The sequence below is a fragment of the Falco peregrinus genome, chromosome 7, assembly GCF_023634155.1.
Source record: "Falco peregrinus isolate bFalPer1 chromosome 7, bFalPer1.pri, whole genome shotgun sequence".
In the NCBI taxonomy this organism is placed as follows: Eukaryota; Metazoa; Chordata; class Aves; order Falconiformes; family Falconidae; genus Falco; species Falco peregrinus.
The window spans coordinates 11,396,686-11,411,275 of NC_073727.1; the positions used below are offsets into that span (position 1 = coordinate 11,396,686).

General features: G+C 51.6%; 1 protein-coding gene across 1 annotated transcript; it reads left to right on the plus strand.

The window, feature by feature from the left end:
* The first annotated feature begins 595 nt into the window (after positions 1-595).
* RHOU (ras homolog family member U) lies at positions 596-7,910 on the plus strand. The gene is given in 4 exon segments (XM_055811075.1): positions 596-742; positions 744-996; positions 1,750-1,808; positions 4,867-7,910. Coding segments are annotated over 4 exon segments (843 nt in total). The 5' UTR covers positions 596-667; the 3' UTR covers positions 5,323-7,910.
* The last annotated feature ends 6,680 nt before the right edge of the window (positions 7,911-14,590 follow it).

Genomic DNA, 14,590 nt, shown 5'->3' on the forward strand with positions numbered 1-14,590 from the left:
CACGACCCGTCGCCACGGCTGCGCGCTCCCGCGCCGGTGACCCCCGGCTCCCCGGTGCCGAGGCGGGCGGCGGGCCCGGCCGGGAAAGGGCCGCTGCCGGGGGGCGGGGCCCCGACAGGGCGGGCGGCGCGCCCCCGCCGCGCCAGCCAATGGCGAGCCGCGGCTCGTCGCCGCACTGCGCGGCGGGGCGAGCTGGCCAATGAGGGGCGCGCCCGCGCGGCGGCGGCGGCGCGCCCCCTGCCCGCCTGCCCGCGGCCGTCGGGGCGGGCGGTGGGAGCGCTGTGGCGCCGCCTGCCGTGCCGTGCCGGGCCGTGCCGTGCCGGGCCGGGCCGTGCCGTGCCGTGCCGTGCGGCGCCGGCTCCTCCCCGCGCGGCGCTATGTCACGCGGAGGCGCGGGGCCGGCGGTCGGGACTCGGTAGCGCGGGGCGAGGCGAGCGCAGCGCAGCCGGGATCCCGCCGCCGCCCGCTCCGGGAGCCGCCGCCACCCGCGCCCGGGAAGAGTCAGCGGCGCCGGGGCTGGCTTCGCGGCGGTCGCGCCGCGCCTGCCGGCCCGCCGGGTCCCCCGCACCGCCCGCCCGCCGCCGCCGCCGCGCCCCGCCGCTCCCCGGCCGGCGGCCCCGGGCCGCGCACCGCCCCCCGGCCGGCGGGGCTCTGCGTGGCCGCGCGGATGCCGCCGCAGCAGGAGGGCGAGGCGGGCTACATCAGCAAGCCGGTGCCGGGCGGTTGCGAGGTGCCGCCGGTGCCCCCCGCGCAGGGTGCGCAGCGGCCGGGCGGCGGCGGCGCTGGGGGCGGCGCTGGGCGGCCGCTGCCGGGCGGCGGGGGCCGGGGCTGCGGCGGGGGCCGGAGCCGGGGCCGGAGCGGGGAGCGAGCCGCGGCGCAGCATCAAGTGCGTGCTGGTGGGGGACGGCGCCGTGGGGAAGACCAGCCTGGTGGTGAGCTACACCACCAACGGGTACCCCACCGAGTACATCCCCACCGCCTTCGACAACTTCTCCGGTAAGGGCCGGCGGCGGGGACCGGGGCGGCGGGAGGGGGGTGCCGCCGCCGCGGGGAGCGGCGCGTCCCGCCGGTGCTGCTCCCCGGGGCCGTTACCGCGTCCTGTGTCTGCGTGGGGCAGGACCCGGGTCGGGCGGCACCGGGGCTGGCTCGGCTCCGACGGCACCGGCCGATCTCCCGTGTAACGGAGGCAGGCTGGCGGCTGGTGCCGCGCCCGGCCGGGCAACCGACGCCGAGCTTTAACCGTGCGCTCCCCGGTGTAAAGCGCGCGGCTCCGGGCCGGCAGGGCGCCGCCCGAAAGGGAACCTTCAGCCCTCGCCTTGCCTCACCGGCGCGGAGCGGGAGGTGCTGGCGTTTCGCCGGGGTTCGGCGGGGGCTTTTTGTGTCCCGGCCGTGCTGGAGGCGGCCGGGGGGATGACGGTCTGGGGCCCTGGCGGCTGGAGCGGGAGCCGGCCGCCTTGGCTGCCCCCCCCGCTGCCGGCCGGGGGTGTGAGCGCGGTCGCTGCCCGCCCCGTCGCTGCGGGTCGGAGGGGCCGCGGGGGCTTGTGTGTGCCCGAGTGTTAGCGGTGGGTTCCCCGCCAGCGCTGTTAAGCTGTGAACTCTAAACTAATTGAAGGGAAGACGATAAGAGAACTGAGGGATAGAAAATCTTATTTCCTTTTTTTTTTTCTGTCTTTTTTTTTTTTTAATGGAAAACGTGTAAAGTTGGTCTCACCACGCTTTTTCCCCCTCCCTCCTCCTTTCCCTCCAAAGCTGTCGTGTCTGTCGATGGCAAGCCGGTGAGACTTCAGCTCTGCGACACAGCTGGTCAGGTCAGTGAAGCCACTTATTTAAGTGACAGCGGGAGGGGAGAAGTTGTTGGGCAAAGTAGTCCTGCTAATGACTTCATGGATTTGAAAGGATTCCCAGTGTTTGATCATCTTATTAAACTGCTATAATTTTCACTGCTACTTAACCCGCTGCTTTGCCCGCTGTCTGTGGAAGGGTGGGGGATGTTCTGTGTAGGGGCTGGGCCCGGGCTGCTGCTCTGCTGGCTCAAGCTGCTGTTTCCCTGAGCCCGACTAGAAGGGCTGAACATATTGGGGATTCAAGGGCCACCTGGTTTTCTCTTTGAGTGGATGTCACTGTCTTTATTTTTGCTAAAGAACTGCGGGCTTAAGAATTACAGTGTTTGGGATGTACTCATGCAAAGCATCCACAGCTGTAGGTGTCGGGAGACAGAGACCGTGTTTTTGAAAGGGGCAGAAGCTTGAGGGAGAAAAAAGTCCTATTGGGAGTTGCCTGTGAACGCTTCGTATTTGCCGTTCCCACCCCCTTAAAAAGTGCTGCCGCCCCAAAGTCGAGGTTTGCAGTAATCTTAAGTCCTGAAGCGCTGAGGGTGACAGATGCCTCTCAGCTCCTAGTTTGCCTGGTACATAAAAAAAGCACATTTCTTACCGCCTTGTATTTTCTGCAAGCCCCTGGCTTCTACCACCCTGAGCAGCATGCAGCGCTGCTTGCCAGGGGTTGAGGTTGAGTCTGGATAGCCAAAAGCAGCTAAAAGTATTTTGTTACCTTGCTGGCATTTGAAGGCACTGGGAGTTCGGTTCCTGCTCAGCTTTGTGGATCTGGGTCCACGCCTTCAGCAAAACCACGCTGAAAAATCTCAGTAGCCTTAACATACAAACCTATTTAGATGAGTTGTAGCTGGGCGCCCTACTTAGGAAAGGAGTTTGAAGGGCTGTGCAACCCTAGACAGCAGTGTAGGGCTCCTGTGTGCCCTAAAAAACGAAGCTAAAATCCTTCAAGCGGCCTTCTGTGGGTAACAATACGAGGTGAAACAGCCAGAATTTTCCCATGATTTTGTGCCCTGCTGAAGAGGCCAGGTTGCACCGCAACAGCCTTGGCTGTGCGCATTCATATGCAGAGCGTGGCAGGTGGAATTGCCATCGGGTGACAGCCTGTGGATAGGCAGCGCCTGTGGAAACGCTGCTGCGAGCTGCAGGGGAGGGATGGGCAAGTCACCTCTTACCTTCGCTGCCACTAACGGTTAAGATGTTTGCTCTGGCTGCTGGAGTGCAGCTGGAATGGGTGGTAGTGTCGCTGCCTTAAAAATGAAGAGGTTATCTAAACTGACAGAAGTCATCCTGAATAAAAAGATACCTAGCTGGATGCTTTGGTAAAACTGCTGCTGTGAGATGGCTGCTGAAATCTGCAGCTAAAAAAGCATGCCAGGCAGAGGGAAGTTGTATTTCAGCATCACTAGCCCAAAGAGGTGCAGAGTCCCTGCAGGTCACGCACCTACCGTTGAAACTGCAGGAGGGTACTTGGGATATAAAGGGCACTGTTTCATCTCGGCAGAAACCCTTAAGATCTGGGTTTGGCTTTCAAACCCATTGAATCGAGCCCTTTTGAGGTTTCTCACTTAGCAAGAAGAGGCAATTACATGGCAAGGTGCCTTTCTGTGAACGGCCCTGTCCTTCAGAGCAGCATCTCTCAGTAAATGCGGGGTTTCTCTTGAGCCACGCGGTGAGAGCCTGGCTTCCTCTGAGGCTTAATCTGAGAATCAAGAGAGCTAATGAAGCTTGCTTTCTTGACTCGTGTTTTATAAATCGCTGTCTCTCTTGGAGATACTGCTGGAAGAAATGCATTTGAGCAGAACAAGACTTCTGAGGCTTCCAGGGGGCTTTAAACTGCATATCCTGGGCCTCCAGAGGCTTTAAAGCAAAATTTCACATCTGGAAAATTAACGTGGAACTTGCAATTCAGCAGTAAACTGCTGGTACCAGAGAGATGTTTTCAGCTGTGTGTGTTCTTTGCACTTTCAGAACACGGTCCGTTTTAATTAAAATGTCACTGCCGCTGAGGCAAATCCTACCTGTTCAGGCTGCTAGTGTTACTCTGCTTTTATCCTGCTGTCAGCATAAAAGCAGCCTGCCTGGAGTTAACCCTTGCTTCTTGCTGCATTCTTTGCTGAGGATCAGCACGCCTTTGTTACCATGAGGTGTTTGGCTTTCTTGTGGCTAGTTCCTGAAGCTGCAAAAGAGCCTTGCTTTTTGCTGGAGTGTGCACTAAAAGGAGGAGGGGGGGGGGTAAGAGGTAGCACTGGGAGGGCTGTTTGCAGTTTGTTTGATGTGGCATGGGTGGGAGGGGAAGGTAAAGCTCTCACTCTGTGCCATTGGCATGTTAAGCCTGCACATTGTGAGTCATTATTGCTGCCATCAGATTTAAATCCCTGGGCACAATGGCAGGGAAATTATTCCCAGTTCCTGTAGGATGTTGTTAAGTAGTCAGGGATTCCGGGAAAGGTGAGGTTGCTGCTTCTTGTCTGCTTTGCTCTTGCCCTATCTGGAGGTAGGGGTGTTCACAGAGCAGCTTTGAGGTACGCAGCTGCTCCTCATCGGAGCAGCTCACTGACTCACCCCTGGATGAGGTGGACCTGTAGAAAGTACTTTCTCCCTCCCACACTTTGATTTTTGGCTTCGTTGCTCATGTGCCGTAACCTGCTTCCCGCAGCATCGCTCCTTTGCTGAAATAGAGCAGAAGGCCTGTGTATAAAGAGCGAAGGAAATATTTAGGCACTCGAAACAAGCTGTGGTGTTAGTCAGAAAACCATCAGCTACTGAGGAAAGCCACCACCTTTGCCCTGTGTGCTTGACAGTGGCAGGGTGCCCGCTGGCTAGCAGCCCTGAGACCTCAGGCTGGGTATGGGCAACTTCTGCTCATAACACATCTGGTTGGGTGGTCTGGGTGCTTGTGTTGAGGTGCTTCTTGAGATGGTGATCCTCAGCTTCTCCAAAGGTCAGCGGCAGGCTGGAGCTGGGAGCATACCAGTCCTCCAGGGCCGATGTGCTCTTCCGTGGGGTGCTAACGTGGTTTCGTTCTGTGCAGGATGAATTCGACAAGCTCAGGCCTCTGTGCTACACCAATACGGACATCTTCTTGCTGTGCTTCAGCGTGGTGAGCCCCTCGTCCTTCCAGAACGTGAGTGAGAAGTGGGTTCCCGAAATCCGATGCCACTGCCCCAAGGCTCCCATTATCCTGGTTGGGACGCAGTCGGACCTCCGGGAGGATGTCAAAGTTCTCATCGAGCTGGACAAGTGCAAAGAAAAGCCGGTCTCGGAGGAGGCTGCGAAGCTCTGTGCCGAGGAAATAAAAGCTGCGTCCTACATCGAGTGCTCTGCTTTGACTCAGAAAAACCTCAAGGAGGTCTTTGATGCGGCCATCGTGGCTGGTATTCAGTACTCGGATACCCAGCAGCAACCAAAGAAATCCAAGTGTAGGACTCCAGATAAGATGAAAAACCTCTCCAAATCCTGGTGGAAAAAATACTGCTGTTTTGTATAGGGGTTGCAAGGACCTGAGTGCTGCTCTGAGGAAATCAAATAGAGGCTATATTAGCTGACATCTCATTCTGTGTTGTCCCGAGTGTATAGTGTAGATCTGTATGTATGTGTATATGTTGCTACTGGATATCTCGGTTGCCCTTTCGAGGGTGGCGGAAGGATTCTTAGTTAAATAATTGCTATAAATCAGGTTTGGCATCCAGTTCCGTGACTAAAACCTCTTGTTAAGGAAGAAAAGCACCACATGTCTGTGAGGCTGGAAGGATTTGTCCAAAGGATTCAGCTTCTTGCGTTGCAAGGTGTATGTGACAGGGAGGGGCACACCAGAGGCCTTTGTTGCCAGGGCTTCACAGGAGGAACACGTGAGCAGCGGTGGAGACGTAGAGCTCTGAACATGGACGATCAAAGGGAAAAATAACACTGTGCCTCCTAACTGACATTTGTAGCTTTAAAAACCCACTCCTGCTCTCTCCTCTGTGTCTTCCCAAGCCGTTGCTCTTAGGGATCGCTTTAAAAAGGGTATGCAAGAGGTGTAAACTATACGCAAATGCCATGGCTGGAAAGGTCATTAATATACCTTCAGCATGTGGTGAGGGAACCTAATCCCTTATGGAGCTGACATCTCGTTTGTCACCTCCTGACTTCGTGAAAGTCCTTTCTGTCCTCCTTCCCCTGCCCTTCCCAGGAAGCTGAGTGGAAGCCTGAGAACACGACCGAGTTTTACCTCGCTACCTCGAGCAGTGGCGATTTCCTCTGTATTTTTGCAGACATGACGACAGTTCATCTGTTTCAGCTGAAAGGAATGTACGTGCTGTTGTGTTGGAGGATTATTTTTTTTTTAATTTTTATTTTTTTTACAGAGATGTAACAAATACCCCTGCAGCAGCATATAAACCACATCTGGGTTTAAGTCTACAGCCAAGAATTTCAGGATGCCCCTCCTTACCTTTTAAGGCTGCTAAACAAATAACAAATCAGGCAGATCAAGATTTATAACAAACCGGACTCTAGAAACTGAGGCTGCTGTGTCCTCTTCACAATGCTGTTTTCAACCGAGTTAATGTTTCCTTTCCAAAGGCAATAGTCACTTGTGGTTAAATCTTCTGCAAGCTCGTAGTTGTGAAATTGGCTGAGTCCACCCCAGAAAATTACCTGATAATTTTTTTCCCCCCAGATCAGTCCAACAGATAAACTGAAATGTGCCTAAAATGTAGCTGAGTGATGAACATAGTGCAGACCTGAGTGTGACCTGTTCTCTGACTAAATCTGGTTCCTACTAAACTAAGCCTAGTCCCAGGCCTGGCGAATTCCAGAGACTGGAGGGATAACATGACTTTCTGCAAGAATCAGTATTTTAACTTATTCTGCAGAGGATATTTAGTTTGTGCTGTCTGTCTGTCTGCCTTTTTATGGCCCTGACTACTTTTTTTTTTTTTTCTCTAGATATTTCAAGATCGGATTATATTTTATTTTTTGCCCCTTTGGCCATAGCCTTGAAGTGACCTTTTTCGTAGTCTTAAACTAAACTGCAGTGACAGAAATTTCGGAACCTTTTTTTCATCAGAAATGAATCAATGCCTGATAGAAAGAACTGTGGAAGCCATTTGAGTTGATAAAGCTGACCACAGTTTACCTCCTGGCCCATAAAAGAAAATGACACTATGTAAATGGATTCTGGGCTGTATTGGCATAGGCTCCACAAGCAGTATTTTTTCCTCCTCTACAGCAAAAGGAGTGCAGAATGGGTAATGTTCCATCATTGAAAACTCAAAAATGGGATGGAAACCTTTACCTAGGGCCTAATTCAGTAAAAATGTGTTGGCTTCTGCACTGGAACAGCCTGGAAAAACAGTTTCCATAGCACAGAAGCTGGATGCATTTAACTTGATTGCATCTGGTTGGTAATGGTTTAATGTTTACTGGTTGTGAAGTTAACATCTGAGCCTTTATATTTCTTTCTCGAATGCTTTGACACGATTTCAGATATGCAGTCATACCATCATCTCAGAGAAAAACATAAAGCCACATTTCTCCTGGGTGCTTTGCTTCTCTGTAAAACGGTCTCAGTCAATCAAAAATGTGGGTTTGGGGAGGAGACAGGCTTGAATCTGTGCAGCTTCCATTTGCAAAAATAACAAAATTTCTTCTGCAAGGTCATATTGCTTTGCATCACGCCGTACGGGAAGCAGTAGGTTATATTTTATAAGCAGCCTGTTTCATAGTCTGGGGTAGCATTACTTTTAAATGTAGCCAGCTGTGACTGTTTCTGAAAATGTGATGTATATACAACTTGTTATAGCCCTTTACTAGGTGTGTGTAAACTGAGGTCTAATAACTTTACGAATACTGCTCTACACAGGGCTACACAGGGTCTAGGTTTTAGAAATATTACTTTTAAAATCACCAGTATTTTACGAGCGCAAGTGAGGGGGAGATGGCTCTATGTAGTCTATAATCTGATGTGCCTTATAAAAAAAAACAAAAACAATAACCTCTCTTCTGTTTTCTAAGTGTAGGCTATATTCTGAAAGAAATATTTCATGTGAGAATGATATAAATGAGGTATTTGGAAATAAATTCTGACCTGTGTATGCGTCTGCCTCTGCTGCCTGCTCGGGGAGGCTGGAGGGCAGTCCCTGGCCGTGCACCGTGCTGATACCCAGCATGGAGGAGGCAGCCGCACCACCAGCCCGGGGCTGCGCTCCCCGTGCCCCAGCAGAAGACCTTGCGTTAAAAAATACAGACTTTACTCTGCATTGCCCCATGCCCAGGGGGCTGGTCTGGATGGGAAAGGTGGGATGGGGGGGTTCTGCCTCCCTGGCAGCATGGCAGCCTCTTGCTGTGGCCCTGCAAGGTGTGGGCAGGCTGGTTGTGCCTGGCCCCCAAAAGCGGGGCGAGCAGCAGAGAAGCACAGCCTGGCAGGGGACAGCCGGGGGGACACTGAGACTGGTGGCGTTTCACCTGCCACACGTTGTGCCACACATGCCCTGGGGAGCCAGAGGACCTTTTTGGAATGTTTCCCTCTTGGCACCAAGGGTCTTGTCACCCGCTCTCTGGATCCTGTCCCTCATGCTAGGGCCCAGGCATGCGAGGCTTGAAGTTGTTTGTGCCCAGGGCAGCCCATGGGTGGCCATGGCACGGGGGCCTTCTGCCCTTTGGTGCCATGATGGTAGCCCTGGGGGAGTGGCGCTGAATGGGGAGCATCGAGATGCCTGGGCATCCCTGCAGAGCCAGTGGTCCTGCTATGAAACCGCTCCAGAGAAGGAGCTTTGCTCTGGACCAAGGTTTGTAAACTGTCACCATTGCATTTGTTTTTCTGGGAGGCGAGAGGAGCAGGCACACTGGGGTGGCATACTGGGATGCCCTCCTGTGCCACCTGTCTCCCAAGTCATACGGCCGATGCATTTTGAACCATTGAAATGCATGCTGCCTGCACGAAGCAGAGGAAGGAGACTGATGTCTGTTCCTTTTCCCCCTTGGTCGATTCCTCACTGAAGCAAGATCTTGGCTTCTCTTCTGCTTTGTTAACCAACACACTGGGGACTGGGGGGAGGCTTGTTCCCCTAGGCGTGCCTGTGGCACAGCAACATTGCCCATGTGCCCGAGCTGCCCGCGGGCTCCGTTCTGGGCAGTGCCGGGGTGAATCAGCATGGCCATCGCTGATGCCTTTGAAAAATCGCTTCCACTGGGTCTGTGCACTGGGCAGTGGGAGCTCTGGGTGCGCTCGCTGGAGACTGAGTCACCCCACCTTCGCCCACCGACTTTGCAGGAAAAGGGGCTGCACTAGGTGAGAGCCCAGAGTCTGCCATTGCCAAATCCCGGCAAAAAAGTCCTTCTGCTACTTGTGGGGTGTTGCTTTTCTACTGAGGCGGGCTGCTGTCCTACACATCCCGACATCTGGAGAGGGCTAAGGCCGTTCAGGTCATCTTTATGCCAGGGTAACTTTGTGGATGTGTGCGCTGCTATGATCAAAAGGCTCCTTCGGCTGCCCTGCTTCAGACACTGGATGGGCTGGCAGCTGAGGCTGATAAGAGCGTACTGAAGTAAGCTCTGCTGTACGTAAGGTTTTCCAGGAATGCTGAAATCACTGCTGCTTTGTGATGGATGGGAGTTCCCAAGAGAGGATTTTGTTTTCTTTCATATCAAATTAAAGTACTCTGGGAAAAATTGATCTTTTTTCTTTATTTCATTGAACTTTACCATTTATCCCCCTGTATTTTGTGCATTGGACATACCTCTGAGGGTTGACTGGAGCTGAGACATTGACAGACGCAGCAGTTTTGAGAAAGGGTGTCTCTAAGGAAACTTCACACTCTTACTTTGCTTTTTATTTTCTTGCTAGACATCAGTTACTGACCACAGAAAGGGCGAGGCTGCTGCAGGAGATGGCCCTTTTGCACAACCACATGCAGCTGACCTAATATTGTCATATGTATTATGCTTAAACACTGAACCTCACTGAAGCATGTGAGTGCCCTTACAATTGAGCAACCTTTCTGAGCTCTAGTAGGTAATCGACGTGCTCGGAGGTTTGTGCAGAAAAGACCTCTGTCAGCTCCTGCCTTTAGTGTTGCCCTGGCATATGGCAAGGTGGGGAGACGGGAAAACCAACTCGTCAGGAAAGAGTGAGACATAATAAGTCTCAGAAGAACTGGCAAAGGGACTCTTGGGCAATGGGGAGTGATAGAAACTCCTTTTACCTGCTTTGGGCATAAGCAGATGAAAAGTCAGCGAAAGCTGTGGGGAAAAGAACAGTCCCAAGGAGGGCTGTTAAATACCAAAATACAGCCTTTAGGGAGTCAAAGCTGCAGATAGCTGGAAGCTGGGGGAAGGATCACTGCACACTATAGGGAAATATCACAGCGTTTGCTCCGTTCTTGTACTCTCTCCCCAAGCATCTGTGCTGGCTAGGGGCAGGACGTGGGATGATGTGGACGTTTGGCATCAACCAGCACTACTGTCCTAAGGTATGTGATGTTTTTGAAAGCAGGGTGGGTTTCAGGCCAACAGCGGGGCCCCAAGATCCAGTAGGACCTTCTGAAACTGGAGCTTCCCACATTGCTGGCAGCCAGTGGTAAGATGTAATGTGATGAGAGTTGTTCGTTACCCATTCAGTGCAGTCCTCTACGGTATAACCTGGGGAACAGGCAGTTGTGTAATTCAATGAATTTTACCATTTGACGCGGAGTATTCTTCAGCGTTCCTGATTTATTTCCCCTCCCAGTCTTTTAATGGGATGGATAAATCTGATGTGTATGAAAAAAAGCATAAAGCCCCAGCTTTTTTAATTCAGGCCAGTTGTTTTTTTAATTCGGCAAGGGAAATGTGTCTAGTGGAAGCCTGAGGAGCAGCCCTGCTGATCTGCAGGGGACTGCAGCAACCTCCTGAGGAGCTCCTCCAGCTCTTCGGCACAGAGCGAGACCTGCAGCAGACACCGATTCAGACGCTAGTGGTGGGTGCAAGAGTGTCCCCAGGTGTCTGTTGCTCTTTAGGTCTTTACATTTATGTTGGATCCTGATCTTATTATTTGGAAGCAAAAGAGGGATCATTTCACCAAGGTCAGCAGAGTAGCAGACCTGTAAAGCTTTATCTAGCCTGACAAAGGCTCGAGCAGGGATCCCTGTTAAGCTTTTGGAGTTGCAGGTGTGCTTGCAATGACGTTGCCTCTGCATGGCTTTTACCCCCAGCTTCACTGGGAGGGGCGAATATTGATCCTCTACTGCTGCTCAAAGTCTTGCTCATCTTGATGGTCCCCTGGGTCCAGCCCACCTCCTTCAAGCCCCCTGTATATTTTAGCCTGCCATTTCTGTGCATAACCATTCATTACCCAAGGGAGCTAGTTTCGGTGTCTGCCTCACAGTCGTGTAGGAGTCCTTTGGTTATCGTTCATCAGAGGACAGGCTTAATCACTTGGCTTATGCAATCCCAGCCCAACACCTCTTGCAAATTATTTTGCTCACCCTTTCTAAAAAGTGTGTTGTCATCACCCATCTCCCTGTGTACCTAGCTGATTTTTCTGACTCCTGGTCCACAATTGATTTGGTTAACTCCAAACATCTCTTTAAAATCCTTCTCTGGGATAGTAATTTTAGCAGCAGTGGCCTGATGGAGTTAATATGGATGAGATAAATAAGACATAGGATAAAGCAGGCCCTTGTTCAGACAGCTGCTACTTTCCCTGTCACGGTGGGACATCCCTGGCTGTGTGTGTGCCATGGGGCCTCTGTGGCCACCTCACCTGTGTCCCTAATGCCAGCCCCTGTGGTGATGCTACTTGTTAACGGCGGCAGAAAACAAGTTCCAGGCGGAAATGTGGCTTTTATGTTTTGCGTTTCCATTTTCAAGTTGCTGATGGAGTGAGAACTGCATGCGCGGAGTCCTGTCTTTTGTCCTGGCAGGCACTTGGTCTTCCGTGGTTCAGCGGGGGTGATAACACGTGGAACAGCTGCACCGCTTTCCTCTGCCTCACTGCACCTTGTGGTCTCTCAGTGGAGGAATGCCAAACAAGATTTATCTGAGGTGAGGACAGTGCTCAAACAATAGCCCCCCCCCCCCCCCCAGTCATTCTCTTTTTCCACAGCTGCCTTTCCCCCCGCGTTCCCCTCTCTATAGGCAATTTTCTCATTTATTTTTAATTCAAAACGGCGCATTGCCCAAAGCCTGGTGCTCAGCATTTTTCTGCTCCCTATGTCCCATTCTTCCATCTTTTGAGCTCTGTCATGGCCTTTCCACATTTTAATTACAAGCTCAGCAGGCTTCGGGCTTCCCCGTTCCTCAGGGCTGAGCAAAACCACTCCTTTTTCTTTCCCCTCATTTTTGTAATCTACCACAACCAAGCTGGGTGAATCCGGAGGGAAGACGGCCAGTGTATCGCGGAGCCAAGACAGAAGATGGGGTGGCGATAGCAAGGGGGTGAAGGCTCTCCTGCTGCTCCTTGTTGCGGTGCTGATAAGGCGGCACTGAACGCCTGCCGGTGCGGCCGCTGTTGGCTTCTGCTGGGCTACAGGCAGAGCCCTGGCCATTTTCAAAGGGCTTTGAAGTACCCTCTGACAATCTCCTCTGGGAGATAAGAGATTGCAAGGAGAGGAAGGTGTTCCTGGAAACAGTTTCGGCAGCACGTATGTTTGTCTAGGCTGGGCAACCCAGAAGGATGTCAAAACCTGGGCCACTGACACCCGAGAAGATACGCAGGGATTCAAGCAGAAAAATGCAAAGTAATGTGAAACCTCGGGTCTTTAAAGTTTAAATTAATCAGTTTTCTAGCATCTGACTCCGGCCTGTAGTTGTACAAGGCTGGCATTGGTGGGTACATCCCTGCCTGGTCTTTTCAGTATCTGCATGGAGCTCTTATTCATGAATTTGCCTTCTCCCTCACCGATGCATGCACCAGCCCCAGAGGTCCCACACCCACTGCGTAAAGAAGTATTTGTTTTTCTTTCTTTTAAACCGAGTTCCCGTTCATTCCATCACATGCTTCCTAGCTCCAGCATTGTAGGAGGTGGCAAAGAGCAGTTTACAGGTAAATAGGTGGCCAGATGACCAGCTAAACAGTGGTGCGACTTGTTCTACTGCCTTCTCTGGTTTGTAAACCACCCTCATACTTGCTTTTTTCTGCCCCAGCTGAAGAATCCCAGGTTTTTTTAGTATCTCCTCATAGGACAGTCACTCTATCCACTTGATCATTTCAGTTGCTGCCCCTCTGGGTCTCTGCTGACCTCACCATCCCACTCCTGAAGAACAGAGAGCAGAGCCACGGGCAAAGTCTAAGCCCCATGTTTTGTTCTTCAGCACCCTTCCTGGTAATGCCCAGCATTTTATTGGCAGTGTTTCAACAAGCTTTGGTCTTGAATATTGTAAAAAGCTTTCTGGAAATCCAGCCGTATTGTGTCCCTGGGACCCCCGCTATTCCTAAGCTTGCCTTCACCCCTTATAACAGCAGCAGCATTCCAGAAGGATTTCCCTTCAGAAAAGGCAGACTGGCACTTTCCCAGCAGACTGTATTGTCCACGTGGTCCATTATGTTACTCTTTATTGTAGCATCTACCCTCCATGTGAACATAAGGGAAATTGTCTTTTTTTGTGAGAGCAGTACTGCTCTGGGAAGGAGAAACTGCCCAGCGGTTCCTCTGATCCAAATTTTTCTATGGATCTGTGATTTTACCAAGTATGAAAAGTCAAGCTATTGCTTTCTTCATCACCCCCTCCATCTAGAGGACATGGATAATGAAAATTCCTATTGGACTGGAGTACCATAAGGCTGCAGTACGCCAACCTTATTGTTCAACAGGTTTGCTGATCACCGACCCAGTGGAAAGCAAGTACCTTTATCATTTTATTCCAGGTCTGATTGCATAAATCCTCAGTTGTGTTTTGCTCTTAGGAGGGCACGAATCCTTGAGGTGCCTTAGGTGGGAGGCAGAGCAACAACCAAAATAATATTCTCCTGCCAAAGTACTTTGAGAAAGGGGTCTCCATGTCCTTCTTTAAAGCATAACTTAAAACTGATTTTGACTCACTGGACAAGTATTTTGTGCAGAATGTGTCATCTATGCAGTTAGAATGGAAACTCGGTAAATTTTATCAAGGTGACATTGAAAATGTTCCCATAATAAATTTGGTTGTGAAAGGCACTTGTGCACATGTAATGTTTGTAGTGGGATCACAGAGAGCAGATTTGGCCTAGTCATTTTAAAATATTCCTAATTTTCTGGGAGATTGTGATCCCGGGCTTTCAGCAATGTATATCTGCTGTTGCTTGACTTCAGGCAACAGGGATGCTTGGTACACTGTTACTCCAGGTTAGAAAAAAATGGAGTATGACATTATTATAACTGCTACCTTTACCAGGAAAATGCAAAAGAAGCCAGCAGGTTGGACTCCAACCTGATTTTTAAAGAGGTGAAACTCCCACTTGTCACATTGGGAGCTTACTGTCAGGATGCAAGGTGCAGCCTGCAGAGATGGTCGCGTATTTTACCCCTGTGAATCCAGAGAAGCAACTGTGACACTCAATGCTTTTGGGGACAGCAGCATCAAAATAATGATGAGAAATGGACAGGAGGCACTTGGCAAGCCTGATGACAGAAGGAAGCCTTGATAAGCACCGTTACTCTTTGGGATCCAGTCCAGATTTTTGGAGTTCTTCATCTGAGGGGTCAGCTAAAGCAGTCACTAAACCCCTTTAAAGTGCCACAGATCAGTCCTAATTGGGACCAGGTTGTTCTGACTGGAGGCTGCGTTGGCTGGTTCAAGCTTTCTGGCGTGAACCA